The sequence below is a fragment of the Equus przewalskii genome, chromosome 25 (assembly GCF_037783145.1).
Source record: "Equus przewalskii isolate Varuska chromosome 25, EquPr2, whole genome shotgun sequence".
Lineage (NCBI taxonomy): Eukaryota > Metazoa > Chordata > Mammalia > Perissodactyla > Equidae > Equus > Equus przewalskii.
The window spans coordinates 20,367,090-20,389,390 of NC_091855.1; the positions used below are offsets into that span (position 1 = coordinate 20,367,090).

A 22,301-nucleotide genomic window follows, 5' to 3' on the forward strand; every position below is an offset into this window, starting at 1 on the left:
GGAAACTGTTTCCCTGCTGTCCCGTCCTTTCTGCCCATGTTGACAGAAGACAAACTTGCTAATTCTGGCTGGGGTTTTTCCCTCCCTGGGCTGTTTTTCTCTTTTATCTTCATCAATTGAAGAGAGCTGTTCTGTGTTTCAAACTGTCGGAAGGTATCTGGGGTTTTGTGTATTTTTTTTTCTTTCTTTCACATAATTCTGTAGGTCTTTTCCCAGATATGTATTTTCTCTCAAATTAACTTCTAACTTTAAGTTTCCGCCCATGTGACTTCCAGCGTGAGTTACCAGAAACCACAAGAGAGAGCGCGCGCGAGCCCCAAAGCGAGCGACATGTCCCTGCGGGGAGCAGTGTTTCTGCACCCCAGAGTGAGGAGGACGCAGGGGTCAGAGGTGGCTGCAGGGCGGGCAGAGGAGGGACCTGTGGAGTGGGGTGGGCTGGTGGCCTGGGAGCAGTCAAGCAGGGAGGCCAGCTGGTGACAAGAGAACCCAGAGGCACCTGGGGCTGTGTGGAGAGCCCGGAAGATTGCAGCCATGCCTCACAGCTCCGACAGCAGCGACTCCAGCTTCAGCCGCTCTCCTCCCCCTGGCAAACAGGTAGAGTCTTCCTTTCCCTCCCTCCTACCTTCTGATTCTCCTGGGGGGGCAGGAAGAGGGCAGGTTTCCTTGTCTTGCCCAGGGAGCTGAGGAGCGAGGAAGTGGCTGGTGGCAGGAGCACTCTTAGACTCAAGACACAGTCTTTGCAATCAGGCTGTGCATACTGGAGGAGACCCTCATCCTCCCACCCTTTCTGCCAAAGCTCCTTTTCCTCTCCGTTCCCCGACGGTGCCCATTGCCTCCGCCTCACCTGGGGTCCCACCCCATGAAGCTTTCTAGGAAGCCAAGAGGAGAGTGAGCATCAAAGAACTCTGATCTCTCAGAGCAAAGGGTCTACCTCTCTCCAAGAGAGTAGGACAGTGCGCGGAGGAGGATTAGAGTGGGCTGCTGGCATGTACAACCCACATGCTAGAGATGCGGTTTCCCAGGAGACAGCCATCAGGGCAAGAGAAAAGGGATCAGGGAAAACTAAAGAAGAAAACAAGCAGGTTAGAAGGAGGAGGAACCTGGGCCAGCACGGAAGGAGCTCTCTCTATCTACGAGGGCACAGCCCCTGTTGCTAGCACAGCCAGTGGAGAGGGATGCTGGAGTCGCGAAGGATAGCTGTTTCCCCTGTGGCTTCTGGACGGTGGAAGAAAATAAATCAGCAGGTGGCTTTGGAGATTTGTTGGGGACATTCACTAGCAGCTCAGCTCAGCTCTGGGGAAATTAGAGAAATTGAGGTAGAGATTCTGGGAACATTTGGAGTCTAGATTGTGACTTCCAAGTCGTAAGTTTTTGACTTGAGGATTGCCAAAAAATGGGACATCCTACCTGCCTTCCAGCTTCTGGGGCTTCTGTTCACCACATTCCTTGACATCCCTCGCTGTAGGAAGGCCTCTTCTTTCTCATCCAACACATCAATGGATTAAAATTTCTTCTCCAACTTTGTGGTTTTAAAACTGCATTCTTTCCTTAGCTCAGATATCCAAGAGTGTTTTCAACATTCTGCAGCCAAAATAAAAGCATAAAAATACGTAAAATAGCATCAGTCATAAAGATCTAACAAAGCCACAGGTGGGATGAAGTCCTAGCGGAGGCCTCTAGAGGGCTCAGGATCCAGGCCTCTGCTCAAGATGGTATCGGAGTGGCTCAGACTGCCTGGAAGTCTGTATGCTTCTTAGGAAGGAAATTACTCACGGCTTCCATGGTAACCTGGTTCCCCATCCCCCTAAGAGGAAGAGCACTTCCTTCCTATCTAACCCAACACCTTCCTACTGCCACAACCTGGAAGTGTTGGGCACTTTGGTGAGACAGAACACTTGGTGAGCACAGTCTTGCCCTAGGAACTGTGCCCCTCCAGCCTGCGGGGATGTGAGAGGGAACAGGGCAGGAGCTGCAGAAGGGTTTCACCCAGACTCCTACACTTACCCTGCAGCATCTGGGGGAAAGCTGGAGCCAACCTCCCTGCCCAAGTAGAGGACCTGCCCATCCATGGGGGCTGCTTAGAGAACACCCAGAGTTCCCCTTGTCCTCCTAAGCACCCATCACTACCTGCCATGTCCAGGTAATCTCCACCATTAAGGCCACTCTTGGCCTCTGGTTTGTACCAGGCGCTGTGCTCAGGGTCATGGAGAATGTCAAGGTCACTGAGCGTAATGAAGGGAATGCAGGGGAAAGAGGAGGCAGATCTGGGATGGGGACCTCAGCCCAGGGATGCAGCAGAAGACGCATAGGGTGCAAACCAGCGGGTGGTGGTGACAGGAGGGGGCTTGGAAAGGCATCAGGTTTCACATCGGCAGACATAACTCGCAGATTACTGTGAGCCCTCGAGCAAGCTCTTTGAGCCTCAGTTTCCTCACTTATTGTAAGATGGAAATAATAATATTAACATCACGAAAATGATGAACTAAGAGCATCTCGGAAAAAGCACTTGCACAAAACCTGGCACATAGTAGATGCTCAACAAAGTTTAAAAAAAATAGCAAGAAGGTTCTGGGCCAAAAAGTGAGAGAATTAAGGGTGGAGCAGCCCTGAAGAGGAGGAGAAGTGACAAAACACACTTCATCGCCTTAACCATTTTTTTCCAAAGACAGCCCTATTGAGGCCTCAAGGTCTTTTGCTCTCTTCCTGTATCTTTTGACCCCAAAATTTATAGACCTAAGGGAGCATAACAGAGTGTGGGGAAGAGTTCTCTTTTGGGTTCAGCCTTTTGGTAAATAGGGGCTGGATGTGCAAATGAAAAGGTGAAGGAATGGAAGGAAGGGTAGACGGATACCAAACACCATGAGAGCCTGTTTTAAGTCAGAAGAGAGGAGCAGACTCGCCTAATTATCATCTCTGCTTCCCAGGACTCATCCGATGATGTGAGAAAAGTTCAGAGAAGGGAGAAAAATCGCATCGCTGCCCAGAAAAGCCGACAGAGGCAGACACAGAAAGCCGACACCCTGCACTTGGTGAGTGTTCAGACTTTTCTTCATCCTCTTGAACCTTTGACTTTGCTCCCCAACCGCCCATGGACACTTGGACCAGAGTTTTGAGTCTGCCTGCGTGGGGACGTGTATACAGGGGGAGTTAGTGGAGGGGTGAGGACTGTGGGGTGAGCTGGGGGCGAGGCTGTCTTATGAGTGTGTTGAGAAGATTTTGTAGCACGGAATGGGCTAGAAGGCTGACAGAGAAATGAGCCCTTCTTCCTGAATGACCCCTGAGAGGGCAAGAGGGGTAAATGAGTTGAGTGTAAGAAGCTCAGAGGCTGGGTGGAGAGCAGAACCACCTTCTCAGAGATGCATAGCCAGAGGGAGCTCCATCCCTCATGAGCTTAGAGAGCAGAAGGCAGGACTGTCTTTGGGAGGAATTTGGAAGGCACTAAGTGCTTTGGGGGAGCCCATTATCCTGCGGTGCTAGGATCACACAGAGGTTTAGTTGGGCAGCCACCCTGGGCCCTGCATTCAGGGCAAGGAGGTCCACAGGGTGCTGCAACTTACTGCTCTTTTCTGAACATCACTAAGGTTTTATTTTGAAATTTCTGTCTTTAATGATATCCCAAGGGGTCTGTGAAAGATGCAGTTTCAAGTGAACCTATCTGGAATGGTCACCATCTTGGTTGAGTTGTCTCCAGTCTCAAACTTTCTAGAGAAGGCTCTGACCACTGGCTTGAGCAGGGGCCTTGAACTGCAATTCCACCCGCGGCCCAAGGCCCTACTCAGGGTTTCTAAATTCTGGCTGTGTGCTTCATAGAGCAATGCTTCCTCCCTGTCTCCCGCATCACCGCCTTAGCTGTCTTCACTCTGCCTCTTAATTTGGTCCTCGTTCAATCAACTCTTACTCCGCTGGCTCCTTCCTCTTCCATCCCCTCATCCTTTCTTCTAGCAACTCTGCCTTCCTGTCCTTCCTCCTGAACCATTCCTGAACCTCTAGCATCCTGGTAATTCATCTCAATGGTAAAAAGAGCAATTGGCACCAAAAATGAAAACACTTGTGTTTATTTGAAAGATTAACATGGCAACCAGTCAGCTAGGATAGTTGTTTTAATCTTACCAAAAAAAAAGGAAGATGTAGTTTTAGAAAAAACCATGCTTCTTTTAGCTTTATAAGGAAGGAGAGCAGGCTACACCACCTCTGATTGGATGCTTGTGTTTCATTTGAAATGTATTCAGCATATTCTCCATTGCACACTAACATAGTTTTAAGTTCATAAATATTTGTTGAACTGAAAAAAAGGAATGAATGAACACCGAGTTTGTTCTTCTCTTTGGTAACTCTGATCAAATGCTAAGTTGTTAGTGGCCCTGCTGCTTACGTTCCCCATGATTTCATTATGGCGTAGCGTCTGCAAACTCCAGTTTACTGTTTTAAGCTTAAAAATCTATGATCACCCACTTTGTCTCTATCAGAGCCTGATTCTAATTCAGTATTCTTTAGAGCAAGTAAACAAACAAAGAAATAAAAATTGGAAAGGATAAAACCTTCCTTTTTGTACAAGTAGACAATGTTCTGAGACTGGAAAAAAGCTATAAGCTTTATAAGTTTGTAATATTCTTTTTAATGCAGAATCTAAAAATAGCTCAGCAGCTCCACAGCCAAAAGGACAGGTTTTGAATCCCAGCTCTGCTGCTTGCTATCTGTGTGACCGACTTTAGAGATGTTCTTAACCTTCCTTAGACTCGGTTTTCTTATCTATAAAATGAGAAGTGACAGTAACTACCTCATAGAGATAGTGCATGTAAAGAGCTCAACCCAGTGCCTAGTATATAATAAATACTCAAAAAATATAAGTATAATAAGAGTAACATTAATAGTAGTTGATATTATAAGAAGCAAGATAATCACAACTGAGATTATATATATATACATATAGGTATATATTTCAGAATTTCAGGGCTAAAAGATTTCTTAAAGGCTGGAAAGTTCAGACACACTTTTGATGATTGAGAGTCATGTACAACACCCCCCAGAATGGTCCCCAGTGTATGCCTGATTCCTTTTAGTGATGGAGAGCTCTCTCCCTCCTAGCATGAGCAGAAGAGTCTTGCTATCTTGAGCTGCACTAACTGTCTCCATGTAAATTCAACCCACTGGTCTGCGTTCAACCCCTTGGGGGCATATCAATGAGGGTGACATATATGTCTCTTTGCTGTGGCAAGGTTTTCAACTCTGACTCAGCTGTCTCTCTGTAAGACGAGAGTTAGAACCAGAAGACTGAGCCCATCGGATGATACTAGTCATGACTACATTGGGATAATCTCTGGGGCTTGGGGTCTATGGAGCCCCTAGTCACATAGTCACCACATCCACACTCACATCCCCAGCCTCAGTCTCTAGAATGTTCCTGTCTTCCCCACACCTGGAGACAAACTCCTCCTCTCTCTTTGTGAGCACCACAACGTTGGTCTTCACTCTCTGCCCAGTGAGTAGGTCACATCAGAGTTTACACAGCAAGCAGTCAATGCAACTTAACGTTTCCTGGCTTCAGGCAGAAGCTTTTGGCAGCAACATATAAATCTACCACCATCAAAAAGGGTTTGGCTGTGGTCTGACGTGTTCATTTCCTCTCAGACGATAATTAACCATCCATTATCCTCTTAATTATGTTTGTGATTTGGATAGAAATCTTCTGGTTTACCAATAGCATTCTGAGAGTTGAGTGCTTGGTTTGCCTTTGACTCCTTTCCATGCTTGGCTCCACTTGCTGAGGTTCTGGAACCATCCTCTGGCCCTCAGACACAACCATAGAACTCATCTACCAAAACTTTAAAGACCAGGGTTTAGAAGCTACTGAGAGTACAGTATCAAATAAGGACCATGTTTATACTAGTGTATAGCCTATATATGCTGGGGTAATATCAATTTCTCAGTTTCAACTTTGTCACTATTATCTCTCTCAAAATACCAAAAGAATTATTTTGTTTCTCCAGTGAGAGTATTGGACACTTACTATTTAACATTTTCAGTATTTATCTTATAAATGGTTTACACCAAAAGACTGTATATTGATTGCTTTTAAAATAGGAGAGTAAGGAAGGAGCCTCTTTTGATAATTGTGTTTAATCTCATGGCAGTGTGATAACATCCCTGGCATTGACTACTCCTCACATAAACTGGATCAAGTACTTCTTTTCATAATTGTGATATCAACAACGAGAGTCCACATTCAGTTTTAATTCTCCTTTGGTTGGGCCTCTCACACAAACACGCTTCACACTTTGCTCCTTTTCTCCCACAGACAACTGGAGAGTCTGTTAGGCATAGTAAAAGGAGAATTAAAAAAGGAGAAAGGCATATCTTGACCTGTTCATCTCCAAAAGATGTCAATAACTAATAAGTGGATCCAAGATAATCAGCTGAAAAATTATTAGAAATAATAAGAGAATGCAGTCAGCTTTCAAAATTAACACAAAAAGTAACAACTTTCCTATAAGCAAACCATAACCAATTAGAAAATTTAATAAAAGGAAAGATTCCATTTATAATACCAACAACCACAAATGGAAGGAAGGAATAAAATTTAACAAAAAATATGCATGGCTTATTATTTTTAACTTTAAGATTATTCTAAGTGACTTCAAAAAACACTCAAATAAATGGAAAGATACGCCTTATCTTACAAGATAGCAATTTTCCTTAAACTAATCTATAAATTTTATTTAACTTCATGTGATCCCAATAAAAACCCAATAGGATTTCCTGGGAGTCGGAGGAGAACTAGATTAGCTGTTCTAAGTTCCCAGTGAAAAATAACCATGTGAGAATTGTCAGGAAAATTTTAAAGAAGGAGGGTAATAAGAGAAGATTCGCTGAACTAGATATTAAAATGAATTACAAATATAGAAATCAAAACAATGTGGAAAAGGCAGAGCATTGGACAGAACAGAATACAGAAATAAACCCCCAAACAAACTGGAATTTAAGAACCAAATGTCAATCTGTAAAACGCAAGAACAAACGCAAAATGACTAGGATGGCATTTCAACCCAGTAAGAGAAAGTTAAACTATTCAATAAATAGAATTGGGACAACTAGCTAGCCATTTGTGGGGGAAAAAGCTAGAGTCTTCATTTCTTGTACAATACACATGGATTAAATGCAAAAAAAAAAAAAAAGAAAACTAAAGAAATCTGAAAAAAAAATGAGCATTAAAAAATGTATTTTGGAGTGAAGTCTTTTCCAGATAAAATACAAAACCCTGAAACCATAAAGGAAAAGATTGATATACATTACCTTTAGATAGAAAAAGTGAAAATTTCTATAGAGCTCAAAATATTGTATGCAGAATCAAAGGCAAATGACAGACTGGAAAAAAGATTTGCAATACACCTGACCAAACAAGGATATCTTTACTTAATATATGAGCAATCTTATGAATAAGAAAATGACTAACAACCCAAAAGATAAATGAGTAATGATTATGTATAAGCAGTTTATAGAAAGACATAAATAAATGGCAAATAAATATGGAAAAGATGCTAGACTTCACTTAGGAGAATGGGAAAGCGACAGTGAGATTCCCTTGACAGATTGGCAAAGACGAAAAAATGTTGCTAATGTATGGTATTACCAAGGCGATGGAGAGGCAGGTACCATCACACAGTACTAGTAGGAGTATAAGTTGGTACAACTCCATTAGAGGATAATTTGACCATGTTCATCCAAATTATAAGTGCATATACTCTGTAACTCGGCAATTTTATATCTAGGAATTTATTTACAAACATACCCACAGATTATATATTATGTATATGTAGAGATAATCATTGCTGCATTGTTTGTTATAGCAAAGACTGGAAACAAGCTAAATATCCATCAGTAAAGGACTAAATAAACCATCGTTTGTCCATTCAGTGGAATACCACGAAGCTGGTAAAATAACGAGTTACATCGGAATGTGCTCATCTGAAAAGATGATCAAGTTTCTATACTCTTAAGTGAAAGAGATATGAATACAGTACATAGTTTGCCCCATGTGTGTTTTTAATAAAAAGAAACATAGATGTGCTTATGTGTATGAACTTAAAATTTCTCAAATAGGTTGCCAAAAAAATTGTTAAAGATATTTATTTCTGAAAAGTAGGAATAAAGTTCTAAAGCAGGAGAGAGATACTATGCATTTTTTTACCTTTTTTTATAGTTTGGATGTTTTTATCATATGCTTTTATTTTTAAAATATAGGTATTTAAATTCTCAACATCGATCATTACTCAACATAAGATGATTACTACATAGGATTTCTTTTCTAATTGTGGTTTCAAACATTGAATACTCTTCCATTGTGACGTTTTATCGCTTGAACATCTTACGCAAATATCTCAGTCTTTTGGGAGAACCAATTGTGGGCTGGGATTTGAGTAATCCTAGAGTCTGCAGCACTAGACGAGCCACCATAAGGGATGGAAATCGGTTCCATTGTGTGGCCATCCTGGTTGACCACAGTGGCCCTCAGTGCCTTACAGCAGGAAGGATTTTGAGTCACTGTCCCAGGTTAGTGGGAAAGAGAGTCGAGATTAATTGAGAAGCTTTCATGAAAAGGCCAAAAGTAGAGGAGATGGTGGGCAGACAGTAACATTAGTCCAGATCTGTGCTGTTGACAAGTCAGATCTGGCCTCGAGGATGGACCGGGAAGCCAGGTAGAGTAACAGGGCCAAATAGGAAAGCCAGAACTGTCGGTACGCCCTTGGATGGGAGTGAGACAGGTGCTTGCCTGGGGCTGGCTCCTGAAGGAGTCCCACACTAGTTTAAAAAAAGAGGAACCTTTATAGGTCCGAGGGTACACCCTTAATGCCATATACAATAAACATCATGAGTGTAAATTATGCATCTACAACTGGAAGAAAACCGAGTAATGGAGGAAAAGTAGCTCAGCAAAGACAACCTCCCGGGCCTCCTTAGACTGACACTGTTGTTCTTGGTCTTCTGGAAAGGCCTGGAGGAGAAGGCTGCTTATGGTCCTTTTTCACTCCTGGAGTTCTTTTTCTCTCTCTGGGAGACCATGCCATAAGGTTTACTGGCAGAGAGAAGTCATAGGTCAAAAAAAAAAAAAACCAAAAACACAGAAGGAATGTTCTGGCTAGTTCCACCCTAAAAAATGTCAGTGTAAAATTGGTGACTCATCTGTGGAAAAGAGACATTTCTCTTGGGCCTCTATTGCTATGAATTTCTTTTATGAAAAACGTGTTAATTGAACACATGATTATGTACCAGGCACTGAGGGCTCTACCTGCAGTATCCCACTTAATCTGCACAAAAGCTCATTTTATAATTCCTGGATTAGGTTGAGTAACTTGTCCAAGGTCACACAGCTTATAACCAGGTCTGTCTGACTTTAGAACCCATCTTCCTAACCACTAGGCTACACTGCCTCTTCCTATGGATTCTCATGAAGATGTACTCATCTTCCCTAACTGATATCTCCCTTAAATCTCTTCCTGAATTTATTCTTTTGTTCTTTAAGCAACATCCTCCAAAATTCACTTTTCCTCTTCCATTATTAGGCCTGGTCAAGAAAGTAAAGACATCCCTTATGCAATATGTCAATAAATCCATTGAAACCATTTTTAAAGAAAGCTGTGTAGCAATAAATATTAACATCTTACATGAGAAGACCCTCTGGCACAGCAATTCCACTTACAAGAGTTTGAAGAAAAGATGATGCACAAAGATGCTCAATTCATCATTATTTGTGAACAGTAAACATTTTATCAATACCATAAGATTGGACAGATGCCCAGCACCAGGGAATTAAGTGTATTATGATACATTCATACAATAGAATTTATGCTGGCACTAAAAATGACTAGTAGATCTATGGTATCAACACAGACATAGTATTTAGTGGAAAGAGCCAGTTACAAAGAGTGTAGCCCTGTTGATGTAAAATTTGTGGGTTCGGGCACGTTTGCATGCATAAAGAGATGTCTGGAAGGACAGTCTCTGAAATGTGAACAGTGGTTATTTATGAGTGGGTGAGTTTTGAGTAACTTACTCTAGTCCCAGTACTTTTCGGTAATTTTTTTTTTTTGAGGAAGATTAACCCTGAGTGAACATCCGCCACCAATTCTCCTCTTTTTGCTAAGGAAGATTGGCCCTGAGCTAACATTCATGCCCATCTTCCTCTATTTTATATGTGGGACGCTGCCACAGCATGGCTTGATGAGCAGTGTGTGTGTCTGCACCTGAGATCTGAACTAGCGAACCCCGGACCACTGAAGCGGAATGCACAAACTTAACCACTACGCCACCAGGCCAGCCTCTCGTAATTTTTTTATTATGATGCATGTGTACCATTTTTAACATCAGAGTAAAAAATTAGACTATTTTCTTTGGGAAGGAAGAACACGTCAAGGCAATCTACCACCCCTAACGGCTTGCCCCACTGACGATGGGTCAGTGTGGGTAAGTTTGGGAGGCACTTTTGAAAAGAGGCCAGCTCCACACTGGTCTTGACGTTATAAAGAATTTCCGTCCAAACAGGATTGTAGGTCCCAGGTCACAAATTGACAGCACCCATTCAGCAGACATCTTCATGAAGCCGCTCTCGGCAGTACCAGACTTCTTTCTCTTGAAAAGAATGGAAGAGTCTCACCAAAGAGCTGGGCCCATGCTGCTTGGGGCTTGTCTTCCTCTCCTCTGTAGGACTCAGTCTGGCCCACTGCTTCCTGGGGACATAGATTGGTTCCACAGGACAAAATCCCCTTCAGATTGTGGACTATCTGGAGAGGGTCCCGTCAGGAGTCCACATGGTAGCTTGTGGAGGGAGTAACAGTAATTATGGTCATACTCTCTTGTTTATAGAATCACAGAATTAAAGGGAAACTTGGAGATGCTCTAGGACAACTTGCCGTGCTATGACGAGGACACTGATGTCTTCCTCAAGGACACCCCAGAAAACAAACCTCTTGTCCTCCCACCATTTGCTTTTGTTTTGTGCCACTTTGCTGAACAGGACTTTGCTGTGCAGATAAGGTTGCTCTCGCCTGCCCTTTTGCAAAGGATAAACCAAGAAGTAGGCCAGTAACCCGAACACCTGCACGACCTAGACGGTCTGCAGCAACAGAACCCAAGCAGACAGCGAGAGACCAGAGAGAGTCCGAGGTTGAGACGGGCTGAAGTTTAAATGTTCCTTTATTTAAAAAGGTCTTAAAGTTGTAATCCAAAATTAAAGGGACAGTGACATATTGGGGAAAATATTTGCACCAAACTAAATAAATGCAGCTTTAATATTTATACTATAGAAAGGACATCCTTTTTTAAGAAAAACATCAAGACTCCAATAGATAAGCGGGCAGAGGCTATGAACTGAAAGCTTACATAACATTTTTCCTTCCAAAATGAAAATAACCTAATTTTCTATGCTGATTATGCAAACAATACACACTAAGGTTTTCTCAATCTTGACACCATTGACATTCTTGGTTGTGTGTGTGGGTGGGTGTCCCAGGCGTTGTGAGACGTGCAGTTTACTCACTAGATACCAGTAGCACCGCCTCACCCCCCAGGTTGTGACAATCAAAAATATTTCCAAACCTTGCCAAATGCCTCCAAAATTGTCCCTGGTTGAGAATGCTGTCCTAGGGAACAGACACATAGAAAGTTCTTCCTCCTTAGTAATTGGCAACTTGTGACATTAAAACGAAATTAAGAAACCTTCAAAAAGGTAGTTGGCAAAATAAAATTGTTTAAAAGTATAACACCTAACTGCCGACGAGGTGTAGTAAAATTGATACAGGCGTTCACCGCTGGTGAAGTTGTGCACCTTACAGAACCCTGCTACAGCCACGCTCACCCGAGACTGGAAGGCTGACTGTGCCCTTTGCTCCAGTCTCACTCCTAGGAATTTATCCCAGGAAATAACTGAACAGCAGCAAAACCCGGCATGGATCAAGATGTCCACTGTCCATAATTTATAATAGCAACATTTTGATACCAACCAAAACGTCCAATGTTGGAAAGCCGTTTTAAGTAAATCGTAGATCATCCATTTGATAATGTGTCCATTAAAAATAACAATCAGGGGCCAGCCCAGTGGCGTAGTGGTTAAGTTTTCACACTCTGCTTTGGCGGCCCTAGGTTCACGGGTTCGGATCCTGGGTGGAGACCTAGCACTGCTCATTAAGCCACTCTGAGGCGGCGTCCCACGTAGCACAACCAGAAGGACCCACAGCTGGAACACACAATTATGTACTGGGGGGCTTTGGGGAGAAGAAGAAGAAAATCAATCAATCAATCAATCAATAAGAAGATTGGCAACAAATGCTAACTCAGGTGCCCATCTTTAAAAAAAAAATTTTTTTTAATTACACCAAGATAATAGGTATGAACTGGGACTGTCCCAGTAGACGTCTGATTGCCCTAGATTTAGGGGAACCAGGGAGGGCAACCTGGAGCTCTTACGAAAATTCAAGAGTAGTGATAAAGTTCAGAGCCAAGCAGAGGGGACTAGATTCCTGGGGCCACGATGCACCTGAGGACCCTGTAACTCAAATATTTTCTGGGTACTCAGCTGGCACAAGAATATGCCTTATTGCTCAGGGGGTGGGGTGGTCCAGAACATTAGAAAAGCAAAGGCCATATTCCCAGTACTAGAGCTAATGTCAGCAGAAATGATCCATTCAGCTGGACAAGGAGATAGCAGCCTCCTGTGTGCCTGACAGAGTGAGGAGGACCTCAGGAGTAGAGGCTGCTGTGCTGCAGAGAGCAGGAGCCAGATGAGGAGTCCACAAAACGAATTCAGAACCTGCCTGGGGGATGTGTCTGAACCTAAATTCCGATCTACAAAAGGGGACGCAACAACACCTCGCTGGGCTGTTTGAGAGTTAGGTGAGGGAGCCAGTGTAAAACAAAGCAATATTGCATTTTTTGCTTTGTATTAAGGAGAAGATTATATTTATTCATTTGTTTAATGCAGGGAGCCTGGCATTCCCCATAACCCCATCAGATGGAGATATCTGATGTATTATCATAATGGAAGCATATGCCCTTCCTTCCAGTTGTTTATAAAAACTTTAAGAACACTAACTAACTGTTCAACTTGGCTTTCACCACAGCTGTTCAAGTCTCCTTTGCTTGGTGGGAATGGGGAAGGTCGGGTCCCCGCCGGCGAAATTACATGCAGAGTTCCTAGAGCGGCGTCATTCTGCGGCTCCCGCTCCATAGCTTCAGTTTAGGGAACAACAGTGTCGCTAAGCAGGGGTTGGACCTGGGCCTTTTTTAGAAAACGAATCTCTTGCCCTCGTTTGTCACTACCCTGGAGTTAAAAAGGAGAGGCTGTTAAGGTACTGAAATAGTGCCTCGGAAGTTTCCTGGAAACCACAAATTTACGTAGGTAACTCTTCAGAATCGGAGACCCCAATGCAGGTCTCCGATTCTGGTCAATTATCACAGATCCCAAGCTGGCAGTCAAGCAACGTGACTTTATTGGACTTACTATGTGTCAGGCCCAGTTCTAGTCACTGAGGCCAGAACAGTGAAGACAATGACAGCCTCACCCTCACGGAGCTCAGCCATCTAGAGGGTAACTAATCTGGTAAAGTTATTAGCAATAAGGTCCAAGAGGCGCCCTCCCTCTCGCCTTTCCATCATAAGAAGGAGCTGTTCTGGGCTACTTGAAACTGTTTTCACCAAAGATGATACTAATGTAATGGTAAGGCTCTTTGCCTTAAGCATTTACTTTTAGAAAATTTTTTTGACTTAGAAATGTTCTCCCACCTCTTTAAAGTCCTTTATATTATATTTATATTATTTATATTATGTATTATAAAATAAAATATATTTAATAAAACAAAAATATACATATATAAAATATAATAAAATATATTAATAAAATCAAACATTGAATACACTTATATTATTTTAATATTATTAAATATTACCTATATTTTATATTATTTGTATGATTACTATATTTTTAATTTTCAATGTTATTAAATATTGTTTATATTTAATAATATAATTTATATTATTTACATTTTGAAATATTTAAAATATTTATTTATTTTTAATATAATTTATATTATCATACTAATTTTATTGCATTTATATAATAATATAATATTATTTTATGTTCGGCTATGAACATGATTCTCCAGCTCCTTGCTCATTAAGCTCACCTGGGAATTATTTTTTTAAATCTTGATGCCCGAGACCCACTCTGGAACAATTAAAGTGGAACCTCTCAGGGGTGAAGTCTAAGAATTAAGATGTTTTAAAGCTCTTTAGGTAGCTGCGGTGGGCAGCCCGTGTTGAGAACTGGGGAGTAGTGACGTTTGAAGCCTGTCGGGTCATTTGGTAGAATGTGTGGAGTGAGTTTGGGGTAATTAGGTGGGTATTTACCCACTCTGTCCCAGAGGCCCGGCAGCTTAAAAAAAGACTGAACAAACAGTTCAAACCTTCGTGTTGATGGCAATTATTGGCTGTTCATTTTTCAGAACTGGGCTTGCCAGTGATAACCTTTCCAACTTGAGTTAGCAGTCAGGATTGCATTCGGTTACAAGAAATAGAAAAACTGTCAGACATAGGCATCAATAAGTCATGGTTTATTTCTCTCATATAATAAGAAGTTCAGAAGTGGACAGACAAGGCTAGTGTCAGGATGTTGGCAAAGAACCAAGCTCCTTCTCTCTCTCTCTCTGTGCAGACAACCTCAGTAGGTGTCTTTCATCCTCAAGGCTGCAAAATGGCTGCTGAACATCAGTCTGTGTTGAGGGAGAATGACCTTTGTCCTGGTGAGGCTTTGCCTTTTTAGTTGGGAAGGGCACCTCTGTGCTTACATCTCATTGGTCAGAATCTGTCACATGGTCCCCCCTAGCTGCAAGGGAAGCTCGGCATTTGAGACATTCTTTTTCCAGTCTCTCTAGAGGAAAGTAAGGGGAAGGAATTTAGGACAGAGGCTGTGTGAGCCAACCTATAGTGTTTCTCACATAGGAGGTCGATGAAATCATAGTCCTGAAAGCCAAGGAACGGGCGACAGGACTCCAGACAGGGCCCTGAGGCATGGCTGATGCGGCTAAGCATCGGCTGATGATGAGGGCACTCAGGCCTTAGAGCTTCAGCTTGCAGGCATGAAAGTGAAGACTTCTCCAGAATCAGACACGTACATTACTCAGTGCAAAGACCTGTGGCTTAGTGATTGTTCTTCTCTCCTTATCCAGTGAGGAGCAGGAGTTGGGGCTGATTTCCCCGGGATGGGTGGCAGAGGCAGGAAGGCATAGATCCTCCTCTGGCTTGGGCAGTGTCCTACCTCGCAGTTCTCAGACTTCTCCAGGAAAGGTGGGCTCCACCTGTATCTGCATCTGCTGGCCCGGGCTTGGTAACTGCTGGAGACTGAACATGTAGCTGGGTGTGAGGGATATACAGCAAGCGTCACACACAGCTCTCATATTTAAGTGTGGGTGGGAGCTAAAAGGTCACTGTACCAATAAATGACTGTGTGTTCTGTTGAGGAGGAAACACACAGGGACTATTTTCACCCTTCTGGAAATTTCGATTAGAAAATTCAAGGAGAAGGTCAAGACACTAAACCAGAGCTAGCAGGAAGGAGGACCAAGTTCTGCTCAGAATGCCTGGGGAGTCCCTGCCACAGCCTTGGGTAAAATGCCTGTCCTTGGCCTTGTAGTCCCAGCTGGCTTCCCTGTGGGTAAGGGACCTGTCTGGGGATTCCCCATCATTCAAGAGCTCTTTGAGTGACCCCCTTCTCGCCCCTCCAGTAGGGAATTTCCCAGAATGTTCCCACACCCCCATGAAGCCTCTTGCTTAGCCACCCCCAAGCTGTTTGTGGTTCATGATAGGAGTGGCATCAAGTAATAAGCCCACAGATGAGGGCGAATTGTTAACGTTAGCATCTGGATTCACATGAAGCAGCAAAGAGGGAAGATGAAATTGGAAAGCCAGCAGGGCTGAGGCCTCACAGGGGATAATTACCAAATATCATAAGATTTAAACAGACTTCAAAGGCAAGACAGGATGGTGGGTGCAGACTCTGAAGCCAGACTGCCTCAATTCGAGCACGGGTGCTGCAACTTACAAGCTGTGTGACCTTGAACAAGTCACTTAACTTCTCTGTGCCTTAGTCTTTCCTCCTCTGTAAAATGTGGATAATAATATATCTACCACATAGGGTTGTTGCAAAGATTAAATATCATGATAACTGAAAAATACTTAAAAGAGTGACTGGCACATGGTAGCATTCAGTAAATGCTTGTTATTATTAAGTCAAGCTAGATTATTTTAGCTACATTATTTTATTTTAAAAATTTGGCTTCTACTAATATTTCTCATATAAATTGAGCGTACATCCTCTGCCCCAAACACACACACACACACACACACAACCTTCCCAATAGGTGGAGGTTAGAGGTTCTAGTTTGCTAATACACTCTGATAGTCAGTTTGGAATCTGAAATAGCTGAGAGCTGGAGAGGGCTTGGAGATCTTCTAAGCCTGTGGTTTTCAACACACGCTGCACGTTAGAATCCCCTGGGGAGCCTTCAACAACCCAATGCCCAGGCTGCACCCCAGATGGATTAAATCAGAATCAGGCATTAGTGTTGTTAAAGCTCCTCAGCGCATCCTACTGACCCCAGTGTGTGGCAGAGGTTGAGAATCATTGTTTGGTCCAGTCTTCCTGTTTGAAAGGGAGGCAACTGGGGCTCAGAGAGGGAAAGCAAGTCACTGAGGGTCACCCAGCCAGGACCAGGACCCAGGACCCCTGACCCCAGTTACTGCTGATTATGCCCACCGTTGTCATGTATTCTCGCTCTGCATCTGGAGGAAGGTCTGGCCGAGTTAGCCGCTAACAGAGCGGCTGGACAGGAGATCCTCGCCCCTCTCAGGGCAGGGGGCAGATGATCCGCTCTCTGGTTGGAAGAATATGACCGACTCAGGGCTCTTGTACCGTGTTGTGTTGAGGGATCACCCAAACCAAGACCCAGCTGTCCCTTGGGAGACCGCAGGGCAGCCGAGGACTTCTTAGTGAGCTCTGGAGACCTTTGGTCACCTGCGTGGCCAGTCCCCCAGGAGAAGCAGTTGGGTGTGCTGGACGCAGCACAGGGCAGAGAACGGGGAAGCCCCAAGCCAAGCCCTGCTCGGGCCCCTACGTGGTTATGGGGCTTCAGACCAATCACTCACTCACTCAGAGTTTCTGGACCTCTGAGAAAATAAGTGTCTGGAGGAGAATCCTATTGCCCTTTCTCCCTGCAGCTGCTGCCACCAGCCTGTGGTCATTTGGGGGAATATGCGGAGTAGGTTTGTCCCAGGTCTCAGTTGGCTTGATCTGTAAAGTGGGGGTAATGAGAACAGCTGGCCTTCTGTATCCACCCCAGCGGGCTCTTGTGGGGAGCCTGAAGGCCCTCGATGAATTCTAAAAAGTAGAAGGCAGATCACGTGGGAGCCCGAAGGCAGGCTCACCCCTCCCCCACCGTCGCATGCGTGTTAGAAGCTGAAACGTACACGTCCCAAACATTCCTTTCCTCTTCGCTCTCACTGAGTTCTAGGTTTCCAGCCCCCACTGGAAAGTTAGGGGGAAGTTAGAGGACGTGATCGTTGTACCTCTGGGTAGACAGCAGCTCCCGTGGCTGCCCTTGCCACGTGTCCCTGTGAGCCCTTCCCAGGGCGTGACTGCACAGGGAGGTTCAGAGCGGACCGAGCAGCGGCAGGTGGGGATGTGGAGGGATGAGGCCCCAGATCAGCCACTTCCTCCTGCAAGGGAAGTCGAACTCTTCCTCCTGCATGCGTCTGGCGGGCTGCAGGCCCCTGGGCTGGCAGGGCTGCTTTCTCTGGGGCCCTCGCAGGAAGCAGTCTTGCTTCCCAAGGTACAGACAAGTTTCTTGTCACAAGTGGTGGCTTTCTGATTAGAGGCGGCCGCGGTTATGAACCGCCTCCTAGAGCTCTGGGATCTGCAGGCAGGGGGGCGGACGCAGGGAGACGAGAAAGCAGCCAGCGAGCGCTCAGCGCAGCTTGCGCCGGGAGGAGGAACCTGCTGTCACTTCCCGAAAGCTGGGCCTGCCTCTGGGCGGGGAGAAGGTCAGAGCAGTTCGTCCCTGCAGCCCGCCCACCCTGCCCCTCCCTGAGCCTCGGGGTTTGCCCAGGCTCTTCGGAGCACAAAATTTACGGTAAATGTTGTCACCAGTGGAAACTCTCAGAGGGGGCGAGGAAAAGAGCTAGAGGAAGGGGCCAGGACTCCCGGTCCCCAGTTCCCGTCTTACCGACACCCCCCGGCTCATGTGTGGCTTTATCTCACCTTTCGGTAAAGAGGGGATGCCCTCCCTCTGGGATGTGCCCGGAAACAACCAATGGTAAGATCAATGAGCCAGCCACCCTTTGCAGAAGCAGCAGCCAGGGGCTCCGACTCCACCAGCATGGCTCTTGGTGTCCCACACGCACCAGCCCATTTTAGAGATCGGGCTTTCCTTCGCACAGACCTAGGCACATTTTCTAGCTTGGAGCCTCATGCAGGAAGTGCCAGGCTGAGGCTGAGCATGCTGGCATCTGTCCTTCAGAAATGGATGGAAACGGGCTCGATGGGTTCATAGCTCCTCTTTTTTAAGAGGACCCCCATTGGGGCCGGCCTGGTGGCGTAGTTGTTAAGTTGCGCACTCCACTCCAGCAGCCCGGGGTTCGGGGGTTTGGATCCCGAGTGCGGACTTACATACCATTCATCACACCATGCTGCAGCAGCATCCCACATACAAAATAGAGGAAGACTGGCACAGATGTTAGCTCAGTAACAATCTTCCTCACCAAAAAAAGAGAGAAAAGAACCCGCATTGTATATATATATACACCACATCTTCTTTATCCATTCAAAAAGACAAAAGTGTGCCATTTATGACAACATATACTCAACAATACTTGAGGGTATTATGCTGAGTGAAATAAGTCAGACAGAGAAAAACAAACTCTGTATGATTTCACTCATATGTGGAAGATAAACAAACACATAGAAAAGGAGAACAGATTGGTGGTTACCAGAGGGGGAGGGGGTGCAGGGAGGGCAAAAGGGGTAAAGGGGCATGTGTGTACGGTGATGGATAAAAATTGGACTGCTGATGATGAACATGATGCAGTCTATACAGAAACTGAAATACAGTCATGTGCACCTGAAATTTACACACTGTTATAAGCCAAGATGACCTCAATAAAATAATTTAAAAAAAAAGAACATCCCAGGTGCATTTGTTAGGGTAATTAGCAGTGTAACTAGCTCTTTCATTAGCCTGCAGCTCATGTTCCTGATGGACGACTTAAGGCAAATTTTAAATGTCTAGTTATCTTATATCTGCTCACTGCCCCCCATAATTTTGAGTCAACTTCTAGCCCAGCCGTTGATGTCATCAACTAGTCAATCAACAAACATTTGAGTTCCTACTATGTGCCAGGCACTTAATAAGTCCTTGAATGATTAAAATAAATTTAATATCCTATTTAACTAGTGTTTTCAAACTTGCCTGATCATTAGAATGACCTGGGGCACTTGGTGAAAATTCAGATTCCTAGAATTCACCCCAAATCCCAAACCCACTGAGTTCAAACCTCTAGATTTCAGCAACAGCCTGAAACTATATTTGTAATAAGCCCTCAAATTAATACAAATGATATGGCAAGTTTTGGAAATGCTGACCTAAATCAAACAGAACTAGAAAAGGAAGACCTGGACTCCAAATATCAGGTTGCTTTTTGGACTGAAAGGTGATTTATTTGCATCTCCAGGGCCATTTCCCCTTCCTCTCTGGGCACTAACTTGTATCGGAGAAAGTCAGTTTGATTGAGTCAAGGAATGTGAACCTTAAAATGCAATTCCCCCAGGGTTTTCTGAAGGCGCAATTGTTTTCCGGTATATGTTAATTGCTGGAGGGTAACTGGTGATTAATTAATGATGTGATCAGTACCCAGCACTCTTTGCCCTCAGTTTTCCTGATCAGCAGGTATCTGATGGTTCCCTTAAGCAATTGGGGGAAGATGTTTCTGGAAAAAAGGAAGCACATGTGATTGGGACACGCCCAGAGTACAGTAAAACAGGCAGAATGGAGTGGAGTCGGACACTGGGGTGGATTTTGACCGTTTAATATTTATCAAGACCCTAAAGTGTTTTAGAATCTGGGTGAAGTAGACAATTACAATAAGCATGGCCTCTGTCTGTAAGACTAAGTGCAAAGCTTGGGGAGACCTGGAGAGCACCTGTGACAGAGTGGAAATCAGCGTGAGATGTTCTCCCTCACCGGTTCCCATTTTCTCAGGCTCCAGCCTGCCCGCCAATTGCCCTTGACATACGCCTGCCCCTCTCAGCCTACCTACACCCTCTCGGGGACCCCTGTACATGTGCACACACAGAAGGGCACACGCACACACAGATTCACACATACACTTCTGTTAGATGGAACCATATGAAACTGCCATTCTTATAGGTCAAAATAGGCAGATATCAGCAATTTCATTTGGCTCAACCTAATATCTATGCACATATATGTTCATATATACATGTGCTTATTTAGATGCCCCCATACACACACGTGACGCTGACAAATATATATGCACACGTGCACACACTCACATGCGCGGAAAAATTCACCCATGCCGTTCTGCATGGCTGTGTTAGTGAAAACCTAATATGGACTCCTCCTGCTCCCCCACCCCCAATCTTGCTGTCTTCCCTGAACTTAATGTCCAATGCCGGTCCCCCCCACAGGAGAGCGAAGACCTGGAGAAACAGAACGCGGCCCTGCGCAAAGAGATCAAGCAGCTCACAGAGGAGATGAAGTACTTCACATCAGTGCTGAGCAGCCACGAGCCCCTGTGCTCAGTGCTGGCCACGGGCACGCCCTCACCCCCCGAGGTGGTGTACAGCACCCATGCCTTCCACCAGCCTCACGTCAGCTCCCCGCGCTTCCAGCCCTGAGCTCCCAGAGGTGGGGGAGAGCGGAGCCCCCCACCCCCAGCTGCTCCGGCAGGCCTCAGGAGGGGCACACAGACTGTGGCCAGGCTGCCCTCGTCCCTCGGAGCCCTCTCTCCAGCTGGAGACCGGAGGCAGAGGCCTGGACAAGGATTGAGCACAGGACCATAGCAGCTGGAAGAGTGTGAGACCTCCCAGCAGTGAGGCAGCCCGTCGGTGTGTGCTGGACCCTATGTGGGTGGGAGGCCCCATCCAGAGTTGTAACAAGCATAATGCCCGAGTCCCGTGGCAGAGGGAGGAGGGCAGGAAAGTGTTATTTTTCTAAATAAATGTCTTAAAAAGAAGCCAATTTCCTCTTTTACACTGTCCCTTGAAACCCTAAACTCTGTGGGGTTGGGCCTTCTTTCATTATTGGCCTCAAGAGCCCTTAAACCTCTAACAGCTCTGCTTTTCCAGAGTTTGTTATCAGCTTGGGAAGCTGGGTATATTCACAGCATCTTCAGTCATCCCTCTAGGCATCTTCTTGATTTTCCTCCCAAATCCTCTCTCCATGACCTCCCACCTTCCAGTCCTCTTTGCCTGGTGCTCTCTGGACTGTCAGCGGGTCATTTTCTGACAGGGCGAAGGACCAGGGCAAGATGTGTTCAGGGGAATGGGCATTCAGGTTGACACCGCCATCTCGCACTTACACAACCACACTTACTCAGCTCCACACAGACAGCCTGCTCTGTGCTGCCGTGTGCCAGGCCCTGAGCAAGGTGATCTAGGAATACAGGGTGACACCACACAGGTAAGGCAGCCCTTTCCTCGTGCTCTCATGGGGCAGCACGAGCCTTCGGGACACGGGGACTTTCCAGCCAAAGCGTCTCCATGTCCGACTGAGGACGCCACCTCCCCTCGGGAAGCTGTGATAAAGGTTGCCTGTCTCCATGAGGCTCTGCAGGCTGCCATCCTGGGCACAGCTGGAGGGCAGCAGTGGCTCAGGTGGCACAGAGTTGTCTTCAGGACTTCAAGTTCATCAGTTTGGGCAGAGCCTGAAACCAGCATGTTCTGGTTCCCCCACTCCGATGTCCACCTGTTCATCAGAGATCCGCAGGCCGAGTGCCTACTGACCTGCACGCACAGCCACACCACCGCCCAAGAGCAACGGCAGGTCCTGCCCACACACACAGCCCCTGCTGAGCCAGCTGGGGACAAAAGCGATAGACATCTGATTTAGCTCCTTCGGCAGCCACCCTCAGTCTCATCTGTTGGTCCTTCGGAGGGACTACCACTGCCCGCTGGCCCCCAGCTGGCAGCCATCTTGGGATGTGGTGACCACAGGGGAAAGAGAGGCGCAGGCCTGTTCCCCGGT

General features: G+C 45.4%; 1 protein-coding gene and 1 long non-coding RNA gene across 2 annotated transcripts in view; one reads left to right on the plus strand and one right to left on the minus strand.

The window, feature by feature from the left end:
* LOC139079341 (uncharacterized) overlaps positions 1-22,301 on the minus strand; it is an 80,785-nt gene that overhangs the window by 49,511 nt on the left and 8,973 nt on the right. The window contains exon 2 of the long non-coding RNA XR_011532906.1: positions 1,408-1,581. This is a non-coding gene — a long non-coding RNA (uncharacterized lncRNA). The remainder of the gene's footprint in view (positions 1-1,407; positions 1,582-22,301) is intronic.
* Positions 279-21,291, plus strand: BATF (basic leucine zipper ATF-like transcription factor). Its single transcript, XM_008516489.2, has 3 exons — positions 279-594; positions 2,925-3,029; positions 20,744-21,291. Exons 1-3 carry the CDS (start codon positions 532-534, stop codon positions 20,951-20,953), a joined length of 378 nt encoding a protein of 125 aa, XP_008514711.1. The 5' UTR covers positions 279-531; the 3' UTR covers positions 20,954-21,291.